This window comes from Capra hircus, chromosome 4 (genome assembly GCF_001704415.2).
Source record: "Capra hircus breed San Clemente chromosome 4, ASM170441v1, whole genome shotgun sequence".
Lineage (NCBI taxonomy): Eukaryota > Metazoa > Chordata > Mammalia > Artiodactyla > Bovidae > Capra > Capra hircus.
Window position 1 is genome coordinate 2,493,785 of NC_030811.1, and position 23,712 is coordinate 2,517,496.

At 42.7% G+C, this 23,712-nt stretch overlaps 1 protein-coding gene across 6 annotated transcripts in view; it reads right to left on the reverse strand.

Annotated features, from left to right (window-relative positions):
- The window catches only part of RBM33 (RNA binding motif protein 33), a 109,095-nt gene that overhangs the window by 72,425 nt on the left and 12,958 nt on the right, over positions 1 to 23,712 (reverse strand). For 4 of the 6 annotated variants that reach the window (XM_018046652.1, XM_018046647.1, XM_018046649.1 and 1 more), the window contains exons 3-6: positions 17,685 to 17,733; positions 12,219 to 12,295; positions 9,737 to 10,046; positions 6,040 to 6,156 (exon numbers count right to left, since the gene is read on the reverse strand). In XM_018046652.1, coding sequence (XP_017902141.1) covers positions 6,040 to 6,156; positions 9,737 to 10,046; positions 12,219 to 12,295; positions 17,685 to 17,733 — 553 coding nt within the window. The remainder of the gene's footprint in view (positions 1 to 6,039; positions 6,157 to 9,736; positions 10,047 to 12,218; positions 12,296 to 17,684; positions 17,734 to 23,712) is intronic. The other 2 variants (XM_018046653.1, XM_018046651.1) reach the window with 1 other exon arrangement.

A 23,712-nucleotide genomic window follows, 5' to 3' on the forward strand; every position in this document is an offset into this window, starting at 1 on the left:
TTCTCACCTGTTCCTCTATACAAGCCCAAACTATCAAACAGCAAACCTTTGTCCCCACACTTGAGGACAGAAGCATCACTGGCACTGACAAGACTGCACAATTAGAAAGGCTCAAGAGTCAGTTTCATGATTCGATCTTTCTAACTTGTTCCAAATAGAGTGATTCTTTTTGTATTAACCAAGAAGGAACATTAGTTAAATAAAAGGAGTCATCGAAAATAGACTTTTCAACAGAAATTTCTTTTTAGTTCCACAATTCAGATTCTAATGTGTACTTATACATAACTGTGAGAAAGAAGTTATCTGAAAAATTGCAATACGCTTTCCACTCCATTTAAAGCAACCAGAGCATGCACACTACAACACAGGGTGGAGTGCAAAGGTTTGGTTCCTCAGCACCCTACAGTTTATCCCAAGAACATGAGTCAGAAGACTAGAAAGACACCAGAACACAGGTATACATGGCAAAATAAAACTGCTGCTCTCCCACAAGGACTATGTAATTTATTTATATGACTGAAAAAGGTGGGAGGACAGCCCTCCAAAAGTGAAGCCTACCAAAAGGTCCCGAAATAATATGTAACACTCACTCCCATCACCTACAAAAATACCACGCATACAAGTTCTCAACAATGATCTATCTGAGGGACGTTCAGTGATACCAGTATGAGGAAGAAAACACCACCAAGATGTCTGTTGCCAGGACAAAGTCCAGCATATTACCTGCCTCCAAGAAGGACGATTAAGACCTGAGAGCAAAGGGCAAGACAAAGAAGCTTCCATCAGCACAAAACCAAGCAACACATACCAGGTAAACACACCAGCAATCAAGGACAGAGCATAAGCGAAATGCGTGACTTTTTAAAAATACTTTGAAATATTTTGTTTAAAACTATGGGACATACATCTTAGAAGAAAAAGCAAACAATATACCTCTTAAGAGACAGTATAAAAAAGATAAACTATGTAATCTGGCTGAGAGTTTACTCTCTTCTCTATAAAAATGTACATACAGAAAACCACCACTAAGATGTTTCAAGTTAGCATTAATATCAACTAGAAATCACAGGAGGAATTAAACAAATGCACCCCAGTTCTTTGCCTTCCAAATTACCAAGGGTCAAATTTTAACCGCTCTGTATTTCCCTGTTAACAAAAGTTATCTTATTCACAGCAAAATATTTTACAGTATTTGATGTACAAAATATATGATAATCCCACCATCCAGAGGTGACCACTCTCACCATTTGTCCTGATCCTCCCAGACACGTGTTGAGAGAGAGACACACACACACACGTTTATACATGCACAGCTATGGAGGACCTAGGGGAGGAACCCCACTAGCTTGCTCTTTTCGTGTCACACATCACACGTCTCTTTCCATGTCCAAGAGGGCAAGGGCATCCTTTAGGAGCGTGTAGCCCCCGGGCCAACATTCATCTAACCCTGCAGGAAACAAGTGGGCCCACTTGCTTTCAAGGCTGCAGACACACAGCTGGTGCACGTGTCCTTGAGCACATCTTAGGCTAGCTCCTGGATAACTTCATTAACCTGGAATTACTGAGCCAAAGCACTTTCAGGCTTTTGATACTGTCACAGTGAAGGGTCTGCAATTTTACCCTTCTTGCAGGCTAATAAGGTAAGCCTGCCACTGTTTCACGTAGGCTGTGAATAAACCACACCTGACCAGTATTTTTATTTCTGCCAATATTAAGATAGGTTAGAATTCACAACTCGCTTAATTTTATTAAATATATTTTATACACTTAGCAATCATCTGTCTTATTTTTGTATTACCTTCTTACATTTTTTGCCCTTCTTTTTACAAGAGTGTTAGTCTGTATATACAGAACACACTGAATATGTTAACTTTACTAAATACATTAATTCTTAGTCTTATATGTATATTCTTTCCCCATACTGCCATTTCTCCAAACTTGTTTGTACTGTTTCGGGGTATTTGTGTATGATCAAATCATTCTTTTCCTTTATGGCTTAACAAGGCGTAATACCAAGAACAGGAGAGTAAAACCAAAACAACTTGGCGGGCATCTGTTCCCCATTCCCTCAGTTCAGTTCAGTCGCTCAGTCGTGTCCGACTCTCTGCGACCCCATGAATCCCAGGATGCCAGGCCTCCCTGTCCATCACCAACTCCCGGAGTTCACTCAGACTCACGTCCATCGAGTCCGTGATGCCATCCAGCCATCCCATCCTCTGTCGTCCCCTTCTCCTCCTGCCCCCAATCCCTCCCAGCATCAGAGTCTTTTCCAATGAGTCAACTCTTCGCATGAGGTGGCCAAAGTACTGGAGTTTCAGCTTTAGCATCATTCCTTCCAAAGAAATCCCAGGGTTGATCTCCTTCAGAATGGACTGGTTGGATCTCCTTGAAGTCCAAGGGACTCTCAAGAGTCTTCTCCAACACCACAGTTCAAAAGCATCAATTCTTCGGCGCTCAGCCTTCTTCACAGTCCAACTCTCACATCCAAACATGACCACAGGAAAAACCAGAGCCTTGACTAGACGGACCTTAGTCGGCAAAGTAATGTCTCTGCTTTTCAATATACTATCTAGATTGGTCATAGCTTTTCTTCCAAGGAGTAAGCGTCTTTTAATTTCATGGCTGCAGTCACCATTTGCAGTGATTTTGGAGCCCCCCAAAATAAAGTCTGACACTGTTTCCACTGTTTCCCCGTCTATTTCCCATGAAGTAATGGGACCGGATGCCATGATCTTTGTTTTCTGAATGTTGAGCTTTAAGCCAACTTTTTCGCTCTCCTCTTTCACTTTCATCAAGAGGCTTTTTAGCTCCTCTTCACTTTCTGCCAGAAGGGTGGTGTCATCTGCATATCTGAGGTTATTGCTATTTCTCCCGGCAATCTTGATTCCAGCTTGTGTTTCTTCCAGTCCAGCGTTTCTCATGATGGACTCTGCATGTAAGTTAAATAAGCAGGGTGACAATATACAGTCTTGAGGTACTCCTTTTCCTATTTGGAACCAGTCTGTTGTTCCATGTCCAGTTCTAACAGTTGCTTCCTGACCTGCATACAGATTTCTCAAGAGGCAGGTCAGGTGGTCTGGTATTCCCATCCCTTTCAGAATTTTCCACAGTTTATTGTGATCCACACAGTCTAAGGCTTTGGCACAGTCAATAAAGCAGAAACAGATGTTTTTCTGGAACTCTCTTGCTTTTTCCATGATCCAGCAGATGTTGGCAATTTGATCTCTGGTTCCTCTGCCTTTTCTAAAACCAGCTTGAACATCAGGGAGTTCACGGTTCACATACTGCTGAAGTCTGGCTTGGGGAATTTTGAGCATTACTTTACTAGCATGTGAGATGAGTGCAATTGTGCGGTAGTTTGAGCATTCTTTGGCGTTGCCTTTCTTTGGGATTGGAATGAAAACTGACCTTTTCCAGTCCTGTGGCCACTGCTGAGTTTTCCAAACTTGCTGGCATATTGAGTGCAGCACCTTCACAGCATCATCATCGTCCCCCGTTCCCTAGGACGTCCTTACCCATGAAACTCCCAACTTTAGCTGAACATGCTGTCACCTACTAAAACACTATACTCGCCAGCCTCCTCTGCTGTGAGGTACAGCCATGTGACTAATGCATAATTAATGAGACGTTTCTGTAGTGCTGTTCGAGAACTCTGGGATGTCCCTCCAACGGTGGGCACGGGCCTGTTCAGCCTCGCTGCAATCCACTGCCTGGATGTGGACCATGGCAAGCACAGAGCCCTGGGACTGCATGGAAGTCTGGAAGAAGCCTGGGCACCTGGCTGCCTAGTGAGGCCACACCAGATCTGAAACACTTTGGGGAATTTTTTTACATTAGTGAGAAATAAACTTGTACTATTTGGTGAGCTTTTTGTCTCATAGGTCAGCCTAAAGCTAGCACACTATTATTAAAACATTTTATTTGAATACATATAAAATCTAGCATTAATTAATCTCAGATCAATACTGGCATAAGGCTCAAGTAAGGGGTCTAACTTCTGTCCCAGTTATTAAGCGTTCCTAAGTATTAATATATCTGAGATATTATCATATTAATTCATACATGTCATGAGTTCATTTACTTTAAGGGCTGGGACTGATCATTAATGTTCCTCCAAAGACACCTCTCTCTCTCCCTCAATCTCTCTGTTCAGAAGACACTGAAAATGGAAGGAGCGATTACCATTTTTAAATAATAACCCACTTTTGCTTCAATGTTTTAATGAATACAGCTCAGGAACGAAAGTTTGAAATATCTAAATCTACAAGTCATACCCTCTATCAGTTCCAGAATGCATTCAAGCTAAAGTGTAACGCCGATTAGAATTCTTATTATTTAACTGCTTTACAATAAAATAGTTTATATTTCCAGAGATCATCTAAAGATTAAAACCTACAAAACCTTTTCTCACTCTAAAATTGACTACAAAGACAATATGCTATCACAGTAAGGAGAAGTACTACCTAGAATACTAAAAGAGTAAGTTACAGGAAAAAAAAAATCAATGGAATTAATTTTCCAACTACAAAGTATTACAAATTAATGAAGAGGACATGAACTGACTAACGGGCACTAGACTCCTCAGCTTCCCTCTCAACTACTCACCCCGAATGACCCCAACAGCCACCTCCGTCAGCCCCCAACCCACACACCACCCTTTAACGACTTTTTAGCTCGCTCTCTCTCAGACATCTTTTGCCAAAACCACCCTTTCACAAGCCTGACCTAATCGAGGCTCATACTGGCCTTGCACTGGGCAAAGAGCACGTAGGATACGGTGCTAAGCGTGGCCCGCGTAAACCAGTCTCCCTGGACCTCTCGGCAGGGGCTCAGGTCTCAGAACAGAGCAGCTGTCAGTAGGAGCGCCACTTCTTCCCATTTCCTTTAGCTTTGCCTCGGTCCCTTTGGCTGAACGCATCTGAAACTGAAGAATCTGGGCAAAGCGGCCCTTCTGCTGCTCTGCTGCCTCTCCTCTACGTTCCTGATGTTTCAAAGAGCAGATGAGAGAGAGCACAAAAATCAAATCTAGCCTACTGGCGAAGAGCAAGGATGTGTCCCAGAAAGTGTCTGTACATGTCCACACACTGTCGCCCCACTGTATTAGGGAAAACAAAGGGTAATGCTTTGTATACTGAGTTCATAAAGCACTGCTGTAAGACCTAATGTAAATGACCTAAGCCAGTGAAATACCACTTTTCATGATCTCTTAGGGAGAAGAGAGGGGAAGTATTAAGAAAAATAACTGAGAAAAAACATTAAGAAGAAAAAAAAATCTTAAACCAACAAATTCTAAGACTACAGAATGGCTCTATGGCTTACACACTTGGCCCATGAGACAAGTTCTAAGGTTGGAAACAGAACTCACTGGCCTCCACCTCACAGCACACCCCAATCTGTCCCGAAAGCACAGAGTCCTCCGGACGTGCTTCACAGGTCACCTCTTCCATAAAGCCTCAACACCCCAACCCACCCTCAAGACACACGCCCAACCAGGGAGGCCCCAGCGCAGGCCCCGGAGCCTCCCTCCGGCAGGTCTTCTGCCTTTCCCTCACTGGAATGGGCGCTCGTCTTCTCTCCCCTATTTTAGCCTGCAAGTTCCGTGAGCACCAGAACCAAGCTTCTCAATCGTCCGCTTCTCCAACACCTAACACTGCGCCTAAATCCAGGGGAGTCTGCGGTATTTTCTGAATGACGGTCAAATTTAACTGATGCTAATTAACTTCAGATAATCCCAGTACTTCTTTCAAAGCACTAACATATAGTACGCATTTCAAAAGATTCCTACCTACACCCCATAAAACAGCGAAGACATTCTAACACCCAAAAGGCAGACATCTATCTGGAGACCACCAGAAGTCACTGTCCAAAGATTCTTGCAAGCTCAGGGATTTTGGTTTCTGCTTTCTTAACTACACTCATACTTCAAAGAGGAGATGTATTCACTTTTCACCAACATTAAAAAGATGCTCATTTTAAATATGGAAGAGAAAAAAAAAACCGGGAAACTTTTGGACTCTTTTTAAAAAGATGAACAAATACCTCTTCGGTTTCAGGATCAACCTGGGAATCAGTAATCTCATCTAATTCCTCTTCAGCAACACAGTCTTCCTGCTCTTTCATCCCTTGTTGCCCACAAGCCTGCAAGTATTCTTCATCCTAACAGCCATTAAACAGAAAATAAGTTTTTCTCTTATTGCTTTGGGGCTTTTAAGCACTTTTCACCTTCATGACTCATGCTTAGCTATGTTAGCACACTTTTCTATGACAATTACCAGACTGAGCAGAAAAGCACGAAGCACAAAACTAGAATGGGACCTCCCCTGAGTGTTAATGACAGCAAAGTGCAGTATGCCAACCTGGTCGATACGGGCAATGACACGGACTCCGCCTTCACCTCCAAGGACCCCGACACACAGCTCTTCTCAAAATCAACAACAAGGAGATGTAATCTTAAAAAAGAAAGCGTGCATGTGCTTCCACAGAGCAGCTCAGCAGCAGTACTGGGGCTGGAATCATGCCCAACCGGAACTATTTTCATAGCAGCAGAAGACAACAAAAGTAGGGCCAATTCAGCTCAACAAGGAGCTGTGTGAAAACTGCATGTTAGGGCTGGTTTCTCCATCAGCCGTTCCTTTCAATTAGAAGGACGGTCTCAGCTTCACATGGAATATAAGGAGCATGGCAGCAGGCAGGCAGCTCTTAAAAGCACAGGGAAGGAAACAGGCAAACTGGCTAGAAACAGCAACTGCAGGCATTACTACGTGCAACCGCTCCCCTCCAGGGGAGCTGGACTTCCCAGCGTCCCTGGCCATCAGCTGAAGTGAGCCATCAGCAGCAGCTGCAAGGCAGGGGGAGAGCAGGCAAGCTGCGGGGCCTGCGCAGCTCACCGCTCAGGGCCCAGCAGTCTCGCCGCAAAGCACAGCAGCAGCACACACGCGTGGACTGCCTGAGGCCCCTCAACCGTCTCTCAAGACGGCCCCTGCATACCGCAGCTGCTTCCCCAAGGAAACTGCGGGCATCCCACCCAAAGGAGCAGCCATCGCTGCCCAAGACTCACTGAGAGCAGAGCTGTCAGAGTTCAGAGAGAGCCGCAAGAGGCGGGCAGCATTTTCAGCAAACACACAGGGAGAACAGTCCACACCACGGGGCTCTCACCAGGAAACGAAAATCCGCTGTTACACAAGTTACCAATCTAAAGCCGTTTTTACAGAACACTGCTTTACAAAAGCTCAATCTACGTTAACTTTAAAGGCACTAAGTAAACCCAGTTATGCTCAGAAGTACAAATCACCCAACAATGTTCAAGCACCCTGCTGAACAATAAAGAATTTACATCCCTCCCTAACATAAGAATACAAGTTTACATCAAATCTCAATTCACTCTCAAGATTAGGACAGCAAAAGTCAAAAAACTGCTTTTGAGTACAACAGGAAAGAACACTACAGTTTACTATCAACTTTTTAGGTAAGCGTCCCTGCTGGCTGTAACATTCTGCAATATTATAATTCTACTCCCAGTTACAGAATCCTCCGTCTGGCCTGCGTGAACTCAAACAGAACATACTCAGGATCAGTAGAGAGCTCAATTCCAGCTCCAGTGTATGAGTCAACACGGCCTAACCAGGACACGAATCACAGTTAAATAAACCATTTAATAAACTAAAATACCTCTGGGACATACAGGGACACAATCGACTCATATGTCCGTTAGCCTAATAATGAATAATTAATTAATCTGTGCACCAGTGACAGCCTAAGAAAACAGGAAGAGGCCCTCACTGCAGAGCTGGAGAAGTATTTCACAGCTTAAGTGCGTTTTTCTCTCCCCATGCAAAGAAGTGGCAGTGCCCATGTCTACTACTATGATAACTATAAAGAAGAAACCGGTAATCTTAAACAGGGAAGAAAGAGCATGATGATAAACCTGGATATCCTGAGGGTGGCTGACACTGCTCCAGAAAGATACTGACCTTCACCTCACCTTTAAACTTAATAACTCTCTATAAAAATATTGATACTTTCAGAATTCTTAAGTAAACTTCAAGATATTTTTAATTCTGAAAAAATTAATTTTAATGTAGAAAAATACTGTGACTGTATTGAATTTGCACATTTTTTTCCCAATACCTGAATCTTAGGCACAAGATGTCAGATGGTTTAAGTTGGATTTTATACAATAAGGAGCCTAAATGTAACCTCAAGTTTGGAAAACGAGAGAAATTCCTCACTTGCTAGAAATCCTCTTTACAACAAACTCTGCGAGAAAACCAGAGAGGGGGGCCTCTTCCATGACCATGTGTAGGTACTACCAAGCACTTCCCAGAGGGTGACTGTTTCGCAAAATTCTAAGCTCTAAGAAGGCATGGGCCATGCTTCATGTTTCAACAATTCTCATGGCCCCACTGCTTCCACACTGATAAAGATCTGTTGAAATGCTGAACTTACAAGGGATATGACTGACTAACCACCTCATCTTAGGGATGAGTAGTAGAAATAACACAATACTAACCCGCAGATACTTGGGCACAATTTTAAAAGATTTTGGCCTAATTTTTAAGGAGCATTTTAAACTACAGTGTCTCACTTTAACACGGTATACGAACACACTGTAAACCAGAGATCACCAGTCCACATTACCAAAACAAACCATTACAGAGTTATCCAAAGAACAAAGACTCACAATGCCTTTTATACGATTCTGTTTACCAAAACTACACACATCTTTTCGTGCTTATGTCTACTAAACAGAAACCATTCAAAAAGAATCAAACCTTAAAAATAACTATTGAGATACGAAACACAACTGTGTCTGGAACTAAATATTCTAAGGCTCCATATAAACAATCTCTTTCAAAACTACACACACACACAAATTTTCTTCTCAAATGAAAAATCATTTACTCTGAATGAAAACATAAAGGCAGAATTCTTGCCCTAAATCTGTTGACCTCCACCCCATCCCAGCACCCCCCAACATGGCACCACAGGAGCCCAATATGCTGAAAACCTTAAGATTCCACTGCATCATCTATGGAGATCTCGCCCTTCCAACAGAAATTTCACTAAGTGCTTATTTCATAAACAAATCTCTCCCGATAATGAATCATTAAGACAGATGATCTTTCACTAATACCTTTTTGACTGTTCAACCTTAAAAAAAAAACCTACCTACTAAAACCACCTTTCTGAAATAAAAATCAGCACCATCTCTGCTTCCTGATTACAGATAACAAATTGTGTGTGACATTTCCTAAACTAACCTCCAATCTCTTTATTCATGTTTAGACAGTTCTCAGTTAGAAAAAAGGATGAATGAGCAGGACATCAATCACTCGGGAATATTAGCACCTTAAAGATGTCTTTAGCAGGTCAATAATCTTTTCACCTTAGAAGGACTTTATCAGATCTTGTCTAAAGCCTGGATAAAAGCTCTGCATTAAGTACTTCCAACAATTGACAGTGTATCTCCACCACACAAAGCTGTTTTCTTCCTTAGGGTGCAATCTCAAGGTCACAATTCTGTGCAGCCTTCCAGAATGACAAAGGAGCATTAGCTCCGGCCAAACAAGCTGTCAACACAAACTTTGTCATAGCTCAGATAAAGAAACTGGCAGACAGTGATAATAAGGTCTAATTTCCCTCCCTCCCAGGGGAGGGAAATAGATTTCAAATCAGTCTAGAAACCTATGCCCAGGCAGCCATGTTATCTTCAGCCATACAAAGGAGAAAGACTCACTGTGAATTCATCTAAAGGCTCATTGATCTCGATGTCTAGGACCTCGTCATTGTACAGCTGCTCCTCCTCGGGCTCCTCCACGTACTCAATGTGGTCTTCTGGGAGCTCAGCGTCGTGGCCTTCATACTGCCCTTCTTCTGGGTACTCATGAGCATACAGTTCAGACCCATCCGATTTGTGATAAACGAGTTCGTCCTCTCCTTGCTCATACTCGGATTCCTGTTCTGCAGACTGGTCGTTAGTGTCAGACATCTCAAATGATGTGACCATGTCTGATGTGGCAGTCAGACTGATCGTGACATCCTGAGTACTACAAAGGACAAAAACACACAGAAAGGCAGGCAACTGGAGTGGAGCTCAAAACTCAATCATCACGTAAGTTAACTACTATCAGAGACCAGTGAAACGCTAATCCAGTGACTGATCAATGCACACTGACTACAAGAGTGACTACAAGTGAAACGCATGTGCTACACACTCAGCCAGGACCAGACTCCTGCCGCACTGAGCGCCCGCTCTGTCATCACTCCAGGGGCCCAGCAGGACCATCAGACCAACTGTGAGAAACAGGTCTACCTGGCAAAGTCCAGGACTGAAAATAGACCACTTTTCATTCTATCTTTCAGAATGAGGGTGGTATCCATCTTCTAAGACATCCAAGTAAAACCAGGAGTGAAGCAAAGTGAAGTCGCTCAGTCGTGTCCGACTCTTTGCGACCCCATGGACTGTAGCCTACCAGGCTTCTCTGTCCATGGGATTGTCCAGGCAAGGATACTGGAGTGGGCTGCCATTTCCTTCTCCAAAACTAGGAGTACTACTCTATAAATAGAAATTCATATATTGAACTTTTTTTAATTGGGAGGATAACTGCTTTACAATGTTGTGTTGGTTTCTGCCATACAGCATGAATCAGCCCGAAGTCTACATATATCCTCCCCACACCGATGGAATTTTAAAAGCTTTTCTAAATCTATGATGCACACTATAAACTCGTATTTTAAAAATTCAAAACATTAAAAGTCAGCATGTAAATACATTTCAATGTTTAACTAAATCAAGTTTATACTAGCCTCAAATTTTTTAAAAACTGGCTAATTTCTGAGTGAAATAAACAAAGGCAATTTTAAAACTGAAAAAAAAAATCATATTCCACCTGTTAAATCACAACAGCCAAATGTCAAACAATTAAGATCCATAATAACAACATTTAAAGGGCAAGGTTTTAGGACTAAATCTAAGTTTGGACCCATTAAGTATACAATCCTAACAAAAAAACTCAACATTCCACATACACATAAAGATACTACATGGCTAAAAACTCCTAAAAAGTAAACTTCAAGGGCAACGTAATTCAAAAGATCAAAATCTAATAATGATACCAGAGAATAAAATTGGGAAACAAATAACTGGTAGAATAAATAATTTAAAACTTACTGTCACCCACAAAAACTACTTTATGTTAAAAACCATCCATTACACGTCTACAGCGCAATAATAAAGAGCATGGATTTGTTAATTACGTTTATACACAAGAAGTCTTTATTTTCACAAAAAATGTTTCTTCATAAAATTTTAAAAAATTACTTCACTTAACAAGAGTATAGTAAATACCTCTTCCTCTTTTTATAACAGAGCTTACTACTATAAGCTCTTAGTCAAGTGAAAGATATTCTCTACTGCCATGCACTGAATATTTGTATCCCCCACAAAATTCACGTGTTGAGTTCTAACACCCAGTGTGATGGTGTCTGGAGGTGCGGCCTTTGGAAGATGCCGAGTCCACAAGGGTGGAAGCTCATGAATGGGATCAGTGCCCTATAAAAGGGACCCCAGAGGGCTCCCGCACACCCACCAGCCACGTGAGAACACAGTGAGAGGGCCGGGGGCCTCACTGACACCCAACTAGGCTGGCACCTTGACCCTGGAACTGTGAGAAGGAAGTGTCTGCTGCTCACAAGCCACCGGTTTATGATATCGTGTTATGGCAGCCCAAACTGACTACATCAGTTATATCCAGATAGTCAGCCATGAAAAAGCACAGTCCAAAGGAATTTCCAAAATGACAATTTAGCCAATTGATATGCATAATTAAAAAATGTCTACAATGAAAACAAAAGCAGCAACATCAAACTGCAACCAACATTACTGAGTCAGAGGCCACTGCCCCATCCAAATACAGGAATTCTCTAAGAGAGCAGTACAAATCTATCTGGAACTTCTGTAGCCTGCACTCAACACAGTTAACAGGTTATTAAATGTAGGACCAGCCATGATGTTAAACAGTTGATCTATTTGTAGTAAAAGACATACGGCTTCCACATCACTTATATTAATACAGTGATATAGTTTATTAATATAGGTATATTAGAATATAATCATATGGTAAAGATACAGTACATTATCATTTATATCCCACTATAATTATAAAGCAGTTACTAGAAATTTAAACAAAGAACATTTTTAATGAGATAATATTCAGTACCAGAAATTTTCTTCGTCTTCATTATCACTCTGTAGGAGATCATCATTTAGCTCTTCATCTGACAAATCCGATTGATTCTGATTAAAGCAAGAAATCTAATTAATGCATGTCACTTCCATAAGAAAACTTGTTATAAAAGTGCAAAATTACGTTGACTGGATTATTTCTGACCTTGTTATTAAAACATTTACCATTCACAAAGTTTTCTCAGTTTGACATAACCAGTGACAGTCAAGGTTCTACATATGGCATACTAGCTAACTACCCAGACTAATTTTTAGATGCTCAGTCACGTAAATATGGAAGGAACAGGCATAAGGATCGTATTATAACTCTAACAAAGGAGAAAAAAAGGACAAGTCCTTTGGTAGTATGATATAAACAATTTTTTCTTATACCAAAAAAATGGTATCCTTAAGACTTGATTAAATTTAATGTAAACAAAAGAAAAAAATAGTGGAATTTTAGAAAAAAGCAGATTTTAAATAACTAGATTGCCCAACTGAAATGATAAGAGACTAAAATAAAACTCTGGTTAGTCCTGTAGACGGATACATGAAAATAAGTACAACTTGGATTCTCTCTCCTGTTCCTGACAGGTTTGTCTACTCATATTATGAGTAAGCAGAGGCAGTCGACTGAGTGTGCCAACTGGTAAAATTTCTAAAGTTACACATTTTGTTAAGCTAAATACATACCAGTATCTTAGATTTAAGATGGGGAACTTCACACTTTCCTACCTTATTAAAATTATTTCTGTGGTATATATAAATTACTACTCCTCCACAACATGCACGCAAGGGGGGAAAAAAAGACTTGATTTTCTACCTAAGGATGAAAGAAATAAACCAGCAATCTTTTCCTGCCATTTTATAGATTATAAACTTAGGCTTCTCAACCATACCTCTATTTACTCTTCCTTAAGGTAATTTTGATATAAGCCAAAAAATATCCATCTTATTTGTAGTTTTTATTAGTCTCCCACAGAACCTGTCATCCATTAACGGGATGAGCCCGGCCTGCTCTGCACGTGTGCATGCCGAGTCACTTCAGTCATGTCTGACTCTTTGCAACCCCCCAGACTGTAGCCTGTCAGGCTCCTCTGTCCATGGGACTCTCCAGGTAAGAATACGGGAGTGGGTCGCCACGTCCTCCTCCAGTGGTCTTCCCAACCCAAGAACCGAACTCCAGTCTCTTACGTCTCCTACACTGGCAGGTGGGTTCTTTGCCACTAGCGCCACCTGGGAAGCCCGGGCCTGCTATGGGAGAACTCAAATTTAGCTGCCCAGGACCACTAAATAAAAGCACAAGAAATCTTTAAAAAATAACAATTCAATAAAGCAAAATTTCATTCAATAACAGGCTGTTCCCTTCAGGTTTTTAGTAAAACTTCTAAATATTGGTCGAAATCAATTAACTCACACACCAAACAAAGAGGAGTGTATGTTGCAGTAGGCTCTGATGGTGATCAAATCTCACTTTTTTGAGTTCTGAGGATTCAACTTTCTATGTTGGTTCTGAACTTAATGAGTAATAGACACAGGAGGCACAAAATAATGATCAAAATGACCGAAACACTGACATTACTTGAAAAGCTGGAATGGAGGGCCACACTAAGCCCTGAGGCCACAACTGGTTCCTAACTACTCTGTCCCGATGACCTGGAGTGGCGTCTCCTCAGGCAGGAGGGGAACAGCTAGGGAGGATTCTGCTCAGGGTGGCCGGCAGGAAAGTGGGGCAAGAAGAGTGAGAAACTGGCCGTGAACACTTGCGAAATCATTAGGGCCAGGTGGGCTCCCTGACAGAAACACAGGGCAAACTACATCAGGCTTGCCCAAGAGTAGCACTCCAACCACATGTAAAATTATTTTACTATATTTAGACATTTTCGCATCTAACTGGTATCCCTCACAAACGCATTTTAAATACTTACAAAGGAAAACATGTGTTTACCTTAAGGGATGTGAACTCCCAAATACAGGGAGTACACGTTAAGGCAGTGCAAACTAAGCCAGAGGCAGACAACAGTCCCCTCTCCCTCTGTGACCACCCCATGGGAGGACTGGCCCCGGGTCTGCCCCCGCCCAATCACACCACGCACGGGCATCCGAGGCCAGCCCGAGCTCACAAACGGGCAGGCTGAGGGGCATGCTCACAGGTTCTTCCCTTGCAGTCATTCTGACCATGCAGGTTTACAGGTAACAGAAGGAATTCTTCTTCAGAGTTACAGGGGATGACAAAGGAAAGGCTGGGGGAAGCCAAAGCCAGGACGCATGCAGGCCTTGGGGGCAGGCCAGGAAAGGAGAGCAGCTACAGCAGCTCGTGTGTCAGAGAAGATGCAGGCGCAGTGGAGTGAGAGACAGGAAAGGGGCGGGGCTGGCACTCCTGCCAGGACTGGACCTTCATCAACCGAATTATGAATGAGACAAAAAGGAAAATCTCATCAGATCTGACAATCAGACAACTGATCTGACCCAGTCGCCTAAGAGAACAATGAGCTTGAGTGTAACCGCTGACGGTAAGGAGCCATCACAGTCTGAAGACTTTAAAAAAACTAAGCATACAAACACCCTCTTCCAACAACACAAGAGAAGATGCTACACATGGACATCACCAGACGGTCAACACCAAAATCAGACTGATTATATTCTTTGCAGCCAAAGATGGAGAAGCTCTATACAGTCAACAAAAACAGGACCGGGAGCTGACTGTGGCTCAGATCATGAACTCCTTATTGCCAAATCTAGACTTAAATTGAAGAAAGTAGGGAAAACCGCTACACCATTCAGGTATGACCTAAATCAAATCCCTTATGATTATACAGTGGAAGTGAGAAACAGATTTAAGGGTCTAGATCTGATAGATCTAGTGTGATAGAGTGCCTGATGAACTATGGAATGAGGTTCGTGACATTGTACAGGAGACAGGGATCAAGACCATCCCCATGGAAAAGAAATGCAAAAGAGCAAAATGGCTGTCTGGGGAGGCCTTACAAATAGCTGTGAAAAGGAGAGAGGCGAAAAGCAAAGGAGAAAAGGAAAGATATAAGCATCTGAATGCAGAGCTCCAAAGAATAGCAAGAAGAGATAAGAAAGCCTTCTTTAGCGATCAATGCAAAGAAATAAGAGGACAACAACAGAATGGGAAAGACTAGAGATCTCTTCAAGAAAATTAGAGATACCAAGGGAACATTTCATGCAAAGATGGGCTCGATAAAGGACAGAAATGGTATGGACCTAACAGAAGCAGAAGATGTTAAGAAGAGGTGGCAAGAATACATGGAAGACCTGTACAAAAAAGATCTTCACGACCCAGATAATCATGATGATGTGATCACTAATCTAGAGCCAGACATCTTGGAATGTGAAGTCAAGTGGGCCTTAGAAAGCATCACTATGAACAAAGCTAGTGGAGGTGATGGAATTCCAGTTGAGCTATTTCAAATCCTGAAAGATGATGCTGTGAAAGTGCTGCACTCAATATGCCAGCAAGTTTGGAAAACTCAGCAGTGGCCACAGGACTGGAAAAGGTCAGTTTTCATTCCAATCCCAAAGAAAGGCAACACCAAAGAATGCTCAAACTACCACACAATTGTACTCATCTCACATGCTAGTAAAGTAATGCTCAAAATTCTCCAAGCCAGACTTCAGCAGTACGTGAACCGTGAACTCCCTGATGTTCAAGCTGGTTTTAGAAAAGGCAGAGGAACCAGAGATCAAATTGCCAACATCTGCTGGATCATGGAAAAAGCAAGAGAGTTCCAGAAAAACATCTATTTCTGCTTTATTGACTATGCCAAAGCCTTTGACTGTGTGGATCACAATAAACTGTGGAAAATTCTGAAAGGGATGGGAATACCAGACCACCTAACCTGCCTCTTGAGAAATCTGTATGCAGGTCAGGAAGCAACTGTTAGAACTGGACATGGAACAACAGACTGGTTCCAAATAGGAAAAGGAGTACCTCAAGGCTGTATATTGTCACCCTGCTTATTTAACTTACATGCAGAGTACATCATGAGAAACGCTGGACTGGAAGAAACACAAGCTGGAATCAAGATTACCGGGAGAAATAGCAATAACCTCAGATATGCAGATGACACCACCCTTCTGGCAGAAAGTGAAGAGGAGCTAAAAAGCCTCTTGATGAAAGTGAAAGAGGAGAGCGAAAAAGTTGGCTTAAAGCTCAACATTCAGAAAACTAAGATCATGGCATCTGGTCCCACCACTTCATGGGAAATAGATGGGGAAACAGTAGAAACAGTGTCAGACTTTATTTTGGGGGGCTCCAAAATCACTGCAAATGGTGACTGCAGCCATGAAATTAAAAGACGCTTACTCCTTGGAAGAAAAGCTATGACCAACCTAGATAGTATACTCAAAAGCAGAGACATTACTTTGCCAACTAAGGTCCGTCTAGTCAAGGCTATGGTTTTTCCTGTGGTCATGCATGGATGTGAGAGTTGGACTGTGAAGAAGGCTGAGCGCCGAAGAATTGATGCTTTTGAACTGTGGTGTTGGAGAAGACTCTTGAGAGTCCCTTGGACTGCAAGGAGATCCAACCAGTCCATTCTGAAGGAGATCAACCCTGGGATTTCTTTGGAAGGAATGATGCTAAAGCTGAAACTCCAGTACTTTGGCCACATCATGCAAAGAGTTGACTCATGGGAAGACTCTGATGCTGGGAGGGATTGGGGGCAGGAGAAGGGGACGACAGAGGGTGAGATGGCTGGATGGCATCACGGACTCGATGGATGTGAGTCTGGGTGTACTCCGGGAGTTGCTGATGGACAGGGAGGCCTGGCGTGCTGCAATTCATGGGGTCGCAGAGAGTCGGACACGACTGAGCGACTGAACTGAACTGAAGCATACAAGGCTAGCTTGATATTTAGTGAGAATAACAAGTGTCTTTAAATTGTTAATATTAAAAAAATTAGTATTTCACTTCAATATTTGGCTCTCTATTTCTATTTTTAATGTATGTTTCATAATGTTCAAAATATACTGGTAGAGATACGTTATACGTATAAACCCATGATACCTAAATATACACACTGGAGATGACAGCTTCCCAGTTTTTACTTGATCAAAGAAGTTCGTATTTGAGGATACTTTTACCCTTTACTCTGAATCTCAAAAAGTAAATTTCAGATTCAACATTCAAAATATTAACCACCAGATGTTAAGTTCCTTCAAGGCAAGTGGTAGTTCTGTCACAACTTTCATACACTCAATACCTGCTAAAACGCCTTGACATGCCAGAAACTAAAGCATTTGCTTCAAAGGATTTACTGCCTGAATTACAAGTTATCAGAGAATTTACGGATACACAGTCAACTCTTTGTGTATATAAAAAGTAATCAATTCACAAAATTTTAATCTACACCCAACTTTCCAGTAACCCTAACTGGTTATTCTTTAAGTGCAATTAAATAACACTTAATTTCAAGAAGTCCTGTATTGTTACCTTTTTGCCAGACAGCAAATCTTCTCCAAGTAAGTCATCATCAAGTTCACTGTGGGGGGAAAAAAAAAGACAGGACAATGTTTTATTCCTACTAAACACTGGAAAGTTTGCAGACCACTGGGGAAATTTACCCAGGACTTTAGGGTTAGGGTACTTTCACATTAAGTTTGCTATCTTTTCCTTTATCTTTATTAATAATGAAAACACATTTTCAAATACACAGGGAACATCTGATCCTTTAAGTGTGGGAGTCTTTGCTGTAACTAGTGGCTCTCACTAGACTTCTAATCTTAGTTTCTCACCTCAATACGAGATCTTCATTTCTTTGGACTTGTCCATCAATGAGCAAAATAAGAAACCATACATAATATCTATGTTTTCTCTTACCTTTCAAAACCTATGATGAAACAGGAACAGACAGATGCCCCAGTATCATTAACTAGGAAAATTAAAACCAAAACTACTGGGAGACCATTTAACACTCATCAACTGCAAAAACTTTAAAAATGAAAAATCAATGCTTATGAGAACATTCAAGTGTATCATAATAACTAAAGGAATTATTTTTCTATAACATCGAAGTCACGTCAGCTGTTTGCAATTTATGGTCAGCATGCTCATGTTTTGAAGTGATCAAAAGCAGGTTTTCTCATAATTAAAATAGAAACCCTTAGCAGATGAGAAACCTGGAGACATTTCCCACTGTTTCCTTTTTTTTAATTTTTAAACTGACAGAAGAGAGCGACCACTAATTTACGTCCTTTTTTTCTTACTTTTGTATTTATTCTTATTAAGTTATGTCCCTTTAAAGCAAATGTCTAAGCACTAACATCTAGAAAGAGAAAGCACAATTAGACTATGATTCTAGGTACAAATGCCAATGGAGACTCAACTGCACCAATGTTATTGCAATTGTGACTTTGTTCCTAAGGGTTCTGGTTACAACTTTCTACAGGTTCTCTAGGTTTTGAGCACTACGTTACCCAAAACGCATGCTTACTTCTAGTGCGCTCCTCTGCAGAATGGCAGAATATCCTGGAATGCACATATGAAGTTACAACAGAAGTTCAATATACTCTCTCTTAGAACTAGAAACAACAAACTATTTCATTCATGCACTGAGTATCTCTTTTATTAAGTTACCTTACATAAATCCTATACCATCATTTTATAAATAAAGAAAATAGGGACAACAGATTAAGTGATTTGCCCAAGGTCACACAGCAGAGACAAATCCGGGACAAGAACTTTGCCCATGGAAAAAATCTTTCATGGACCTGCATAAATACAACAGTTATCAGAGAACAATGTATGACTTCTTTCAACATTTTCAATCCTCAAACCATCTAATCATCTTTCAGATACAATTTCTGTATCTTCATTGTTACATTCACTCCCCAATGGTGAGGAAATAAACGCTTGCTAGTCACAATATTTACAAAAACTGCTTTTGAGAATTTGACTCTAGATGACCCCAAAAATAGAAGCACCTCTTTGAGGATAAGCACCCCTCTGGAGCATCACTCAAATAACTGAAAACAGAAGGTAATATCATTTGCCCAGGGGACACTAACTGGGAAGAACTCTTTAAAACCATAGTATGAACAGGTGCTGGTAATCACATAAGCAAAAATCTAGAAAGTGTTGGTGTCTTTTGCTGACAAATATATGGAAATAGGCAATCAGTGACTTTGATGACTATTTTTCCTAAACAAGAGCATTTTTTAAAAGATAAACGAAAATTATATCAGCTACAAATGAACAGAGTGTACAGAGATGAAGAGCTGTTTCCCTGACTAACAAAGGTAGTAAGAAAGAGCGTTAAATAAGAAAGCAAGAGGAGAAATTAACCGCACAAATAACAATACGCATCAACTGCCGCTCAAGCAGTCACTAACGTCCATTCCATATACTACACGGCAAGAATCACTCTAGGTGTTGGACACATACTCGCTCTTTTGCTGACACACTGAAACCAAGCAGGACCGCATGGCCCTCGTCCCCTACCATGCCCTCTGCCCGCCTTTTGCCTGTGCAAAACTTTAGTCAAAGAGTAAGTTTAATCAGAGAAGTGAGAAATGCTGAAACAAAGGAAAGCAGTCAGAGGAGACTGAACGATAACAATGCAGTCACTAAGCACAGTCGGGACCTTTAGCTCTTCCTCACGTGAAGTGAAATCACTCAGTCCTGTCTCTTTGTGACCCCATGGACTATAGCCTGCCAGGCTCCTCCATCCACGGGATTTTGCAGGCAAGCATACTGGAGGGGGTTGCCAATTCCTTCTTCAGGGGAATCTTCCCAATCCAGGGATTGAACCCAGGTCTCCTGCATTGCAGGCAGACTCTTTACAGTCTGAGCCACCGGGGAATCTTTCTCAAGGGTTATAGGTAATATTCTGAGCCATATCTTGTAAGCTGTCTTATAGATACTAAAAGCCCAGGTGGAGAAGTTAACTACACAATGACCAGACTGTACCCAGGACTTGAGCTGCCATAATTCTGAGAATTGATTGCAAAGAAATGGGAACGAAAGATTGAGGGCAGGAGGAGAAGGGGACGACAGAGGATAAGATGGCTGGATGGCATCACCAACTCAATGGACATGGGGTTTGGGTGGACTCCAGGAGTTGGTGATGGACAGGGAGGCCTGGCGTGCTGCGGTCCACGGTGTTGCAAAGAGTCGGACACAACTGAGCAACTGAACTGACACCCAGAACTGAAAATTAAGTGTACCTAAAAAAACCAAGATGATGCTACTCAGACCACTGATGACCAGCTGAAGATGACTGTTAGAGAGGACTGTGCTGTTTCTGCGTGCAACCCCCCTCACCACCCTGTCTATAAATGCTTTCCTTCGCTGCTTCTTGGGCGGGGGGAGGAGTCGGCCTTTGCACAGATGTCCGCCACCCTCCCCACCCCAGCTGCCGGCACCTGAAGTAAAGCAAACTTGCCTTTCCACCAGCCTGGCTTGTTTACTGACTTCTGAGTGGTGAGCAGCCCGACCCCCCACACATACATCTCTGTAACCAGAACACAACCCCATCAAGCAGATACGTCATTCTCCACTTTTTACACGTGAAAACAAGGATTCAAGATGTTAAATAACTGGCCCAAGATCACCCTGCTACCAAGTCAGAAACAAGATGAGTTGAGACAGTCTAGCGCTAGAGTCCAAATCCTACCTACTACGCACACACCACACAAAAATTAAATGTCCTTCTCCACTGTTATCATAAAGCAGGATCCTTATAAAGAGGCGCACAGAAGGGAAGAAATTTGTAAAATATGAAACACTACCAAAATGACACCAATGGGTCACCAAAAGCAACGAGTTAATGGGAGTGAGTGGCCCAAACCGCCTCTTTCCAAGAGGGTGAGCAGTAATGCTCACAGACAACAGCGGTACTTAGAAAGTGACAGGAGTACCGAACGGATGAGGCGGCTTTCTGCGTCCCACTGCACAGCACCTGAGAGGCTTTGCCAGCGACCACTAGTTGAAGAAGACAATCAGACCTTTGGGAGCAGGTACATGTTTATTAACCAACAGAATTACACGGGAAACTTTTCAGGAAACAGGTATTCTGCAGGCAGTCGTGGCTCAGATGGTAAAAATCGGCCTGCAGTACAGGAGACCAGGGCTTGATCCCTGGGTCAGCACTCTTGCCTGGAGAATCCCAGGCACAGAGAAGCCTGGTGGCTACAGTCCATGGGGTGGCAAAGAGCCAGGCATGACTGAGTGACTAACACTTTCACATTTTTTCACCTGGCTGCAGCCTTTCAAAATCAGAGATGTGAGTGACAACACTGCACTGGAGCAGTCTCCACGCTCCTCCCCACTCCAGGCCGCCGCAGCTGTTCCCTCCCTGCCAGCTCCCAGCCCTGGAGGGGCTCCCAGCTCTGGCCCTTCTTCCGACAGGCCTGGCCCATGGAGGTCCCAACAGAGTGTCCCAAGGCGGAGGAGACGGCCGCTCCCTCCCACCTGCACTGCTCCAGCACCAGCCACGCTGGCCAGCGGCTCCAGCTGGATCCGGGGACACCACTGCTCCCCGGTGAGACCGGCTGCTATATTCTGGACACCTCATCGACTCTCCCTGCTTATTTAACACCACCCCGTTAAAAAAAACAGTCATCAAATGACCTTCAGTGGAAACCTTTTGAACACGCTTTTCCTATGTGAATATACAGCCTGCTATATATCCTGACTCTTTCTTCTCCCTAACTTTCAAAATTCACCCTCTATCACCCAGTACATGGAAGAGGTTATTTTATGCTTTAGCAAAATCAAATAAAGAAATACACATGGTACTGAGCCTCCATATGCAAACACGCACTCAAGACGAGTAAAGGAAAGGAGACTGCTCATCAACAACACTGGAGCAAGAGCTCGCCACACTGGGAAGGGCAAGGGAGCCCCGTCTCACTGCAAACAAAACCCAGTTCCATCGCAGCAGAGAGCCAACTGACGTCACGACAGCCAAAATGAATCCCCACTGAACAAACGTCGGGGCAATTCCAGCATTAGTAAGATAACAGTCATAATGGGCTATAAAACCGCACATGCAGTACTTAGATCTAGGAATTCAAAATGGTTCAAAAACAAAACACCTCTGGAAGATGCTCAGGAACTGACCCATCATTTTGAAAACTGGTAAATAAAAGCAAAGAATCAAGCACTTACTCTATACCTCAAAAGAACCAAGTATAGTTAGAGCTGTCACAACTAACAGGAACAGGAGGAGTGACAGGACGAGAGCATCATCACTTGGACCGCGTAACGGCTGACAGCAGGGCAACAAGCAGTCAACAAGACTCTGTGAAGCTCCTGCTGCAGAAACAAGCGGCCAACGGCAGCACTGCAGAGCCCCGCACTCACGGGATATGGATCTTTTGCACTCCAAACCAAACCGTGAGAGAGAACACAGAACCATATCCACACTGCACATGTGTATATATTTGTAATATACATGAAAGCGTAAAAGTGTTCGTCACTCAGTCGTGTCTGACTCTTTTCAACCTTATGGCCTATAACCCACCAGGCTCCTCTGTCAATGGGATTCTCCAGGCAAGAATATTGAAGTGGGCTGCCATGCCCTCCTCCAGGGGATCTTCCTGACCCAGAGACTGAACCCGGGTCTCCTGCATGGCAGGCAGTTTCTTTACTGTCTGAGCCACCAGGAAACTATATATACGTGAGACAGACAGCGAAGTGTGAACGTTAATAAGACACTCAGATTGAGCGACTGAAGACATGACCTGTCATGGCTACACTTGTAAATTGACTACTTTCAGAGAGCCACACTCTGGCATGTTTCCGGGTGGAATTACGCCTGAGGTCTGAGAAGGACTGCAGAGGCCCACGATGGGCTGCGCTGCATGCTGACACCGCTGGAGCGGGAGGGCGGCGCACTGCCTACCCTGCACTGCCCTATTTCATATACACTCCAATTCTAAGCTTAAAAAAAGTCAATCTCAGGTAGATTATATATGGAACTATTAAAAACATACACACACTTCAAAACTTCCCTGGGACCATAGAGAATACAGAGTAGGGAAGAATTTCTTACCGACGTAAGGCAGAGAGCAGCTAGATGACTTCATGCACCTCCTGAAGAGGTGCCCTCAGGAAGGCCACAGTGTCACCAAAAAGTGCTCCTGACCAAAAGCACATCCTGAGTCTGGTCCTGAGGAGACACCAGCAAACCCACACTGAGGGCCAGCCCACAGCGAAATGGTGCGCCCTCCTCAAAGAAGTCAGAAGTCACTAAACACAAAGGCTTTACAGAGCTTTTACAGAAGCCTTTAAAGACAGAATTCTTCCAGATGAAGAAACAAGGAGAAGAAAAAGAAACTCATTTTTGCTAAAAGGGACATTATTTGGACAACTGACAAAACCTGGGTAACCACTGCAGATTTAGAAGTGGCATGATACCTGCCAATTCCTGTCAAATGGTGCAGGAAAAGAAAAAAGTGGGGAGGGGGGGGTGTGGGTGGGTGAGTGTGTGTGTGTGACACAAAGCAACTCTAAGTCT